This window comes from Hipposideros armiger, unplaced genomic scaffold (genome assembly GCF_001890085.2).
Source record: "Hipposideros armiger isolate ML-2016 unplaced genomic scaffold, ASM189008v1 scaffold_1283, whole genome shotgun sequence".
Taxonomy (NCBI): Eukaryota; Metazoa; Chordata; class Mammalia; order Chiroptera; family Hipposideridae; genus Hipposideros; species Hipposideros armiger.
This window is the reverse complement of record NW_017732633.1, coordinates 42423-43851: the sequence shown is the minus strand read 5'-3', so window position 1 is coordinate 43851 and position 1429 is coordinate 42423. Positions and strand designations below refer to the sequence as shown.

General features: G+C 41.7%; 1 protein-coding gene across 1 annotated transcript in view; it reads left to right on the top strand.

Annotated features, from left to right (window-relative positions):
* LRP2 (LDL receptor related protein 2) overlaps positions 1-1429 on the top strand; it is a 242363-nt gene that overhangs the window by 200115 nt on the left and 40819 nt on the right. Inside the window, exons 52-53 of the mRNA XM_019633298.1 lie at positions 50-169; positions 1290-1406. Of these exons, the coding sequence (XP_019488843.1) occupies positions 50-169; positions 1290-1406 (237 nt within the window). The remainder of the gene's footprint in view (positions 1-49; positions 170-1289; positions 1407-1429) is intronic.

The window sequence follows — 1429 nt, the reverse complement described above, 5'->3', positions numbered from 1 at the left end:
CATTTCTTGACCATTGGCTTCTGACTTCTTTGTAATGACTGCTTTGCAGAGGAGATGACATGCAAACCTGTGGGGGTTTTCCGCTGTAACAATCACCAATGCATCCCTCTTCGCTGGAAGTGTGATGGGCACGATGACTGTGGAGATCACTCAGATGAGGAAAACTGTGGTGAGTGGTCAAGGTTCTGTCATCCTTATGTCGCACCATAGCTGTGATGTCTGTTCTCTGTTCATAATTCTACTGTCTATGCCATTCGTCCTCAAAGGATAGAATGACAGCTACCTGATCTCTTACTTTCTGCTGACAGGTATATTTCTACGTTTTTTTTAAGGACATAAGCATCTCCATCTAAGATGCTTATAATCAGACTTTGGGATCAGGATGTTTACCCAAGTATATCGTTTGTCTGTTGAATTTATTTACACCCAACTTTTTTTTCCCAAATAAAGGACAAATATAATAGGATAAATAGAATAGAAATAGAAGATCAGGACCAAGAGAAATATAGGAAGGGAAGGTACTAATCCAAAGATCCTGCTTCTTAAGACCTGGCCCCAAACTGGCTTTAATAACAAAGGAAAGAGAACTTGTATTTTGGATTGTCAGGTTTCCTGGAATAGCTGACTATGTTAGGAGATCTAATGGTTAGATAGCAGGTCAGGTTTTAGTTCCTTGCTCTCAGTGAAGGTACTGACTATAAGAAATTGGACAGCAAAATGAGGAAAGGAAGCCAAAGACCTGGATCCCACCAAACTAGATAGTCCTGAATAATTAGATGTGTTTTGAAGATGACTTTAATGAGACCCTTCCCTGAACATATGCCATTGACTCATGATATATGTCAATTTCAGAATGACTAATATGAAATTCATTCTAACTTTAGTCACCTATTAGAAGTAAGAAGTGATCATCATGTGCCATAGGCAATTGAGAAAATCAGGATGCTGATTACACCTGCAAATATCAATTGGGTGAGAAGTTCTTACACAAAAGGGCGCAATCCAGTTGGCATTTTACTGTTTATGAGAAAGTTCGTGTTGAACCCTGTAAGAGGTTAGCTAGAGTTTCACAAAATCAGAATTCATCTTAAGATTAAATCACATCTTACAGATTTGAAATTGAGGTGGAAGGTCTACTTTTGGAGGATGGACAGTCTGCCCAAGCAGACCCCTGTGACCTGGAACACTGGAGGCCATTGGGCACTGAGGGCACTGCCCGCCTCCTCACTAACCTGCCCTGTATGTGACTCCTGGTACCCCACTGATGGCCATGTGGTTTTCCCTTTCAGTCCCTCGGGAGTGCACAGAGAGTGAGTTCCGGTGTGATGATCAGACCTGCATTCCCTCTCGATGGATATGTGACTTTAGCAATGACTGTGGAGACAATTCAGATGAGCGGGACTGTGGTAACTGTCAGACTTCTTTGAGA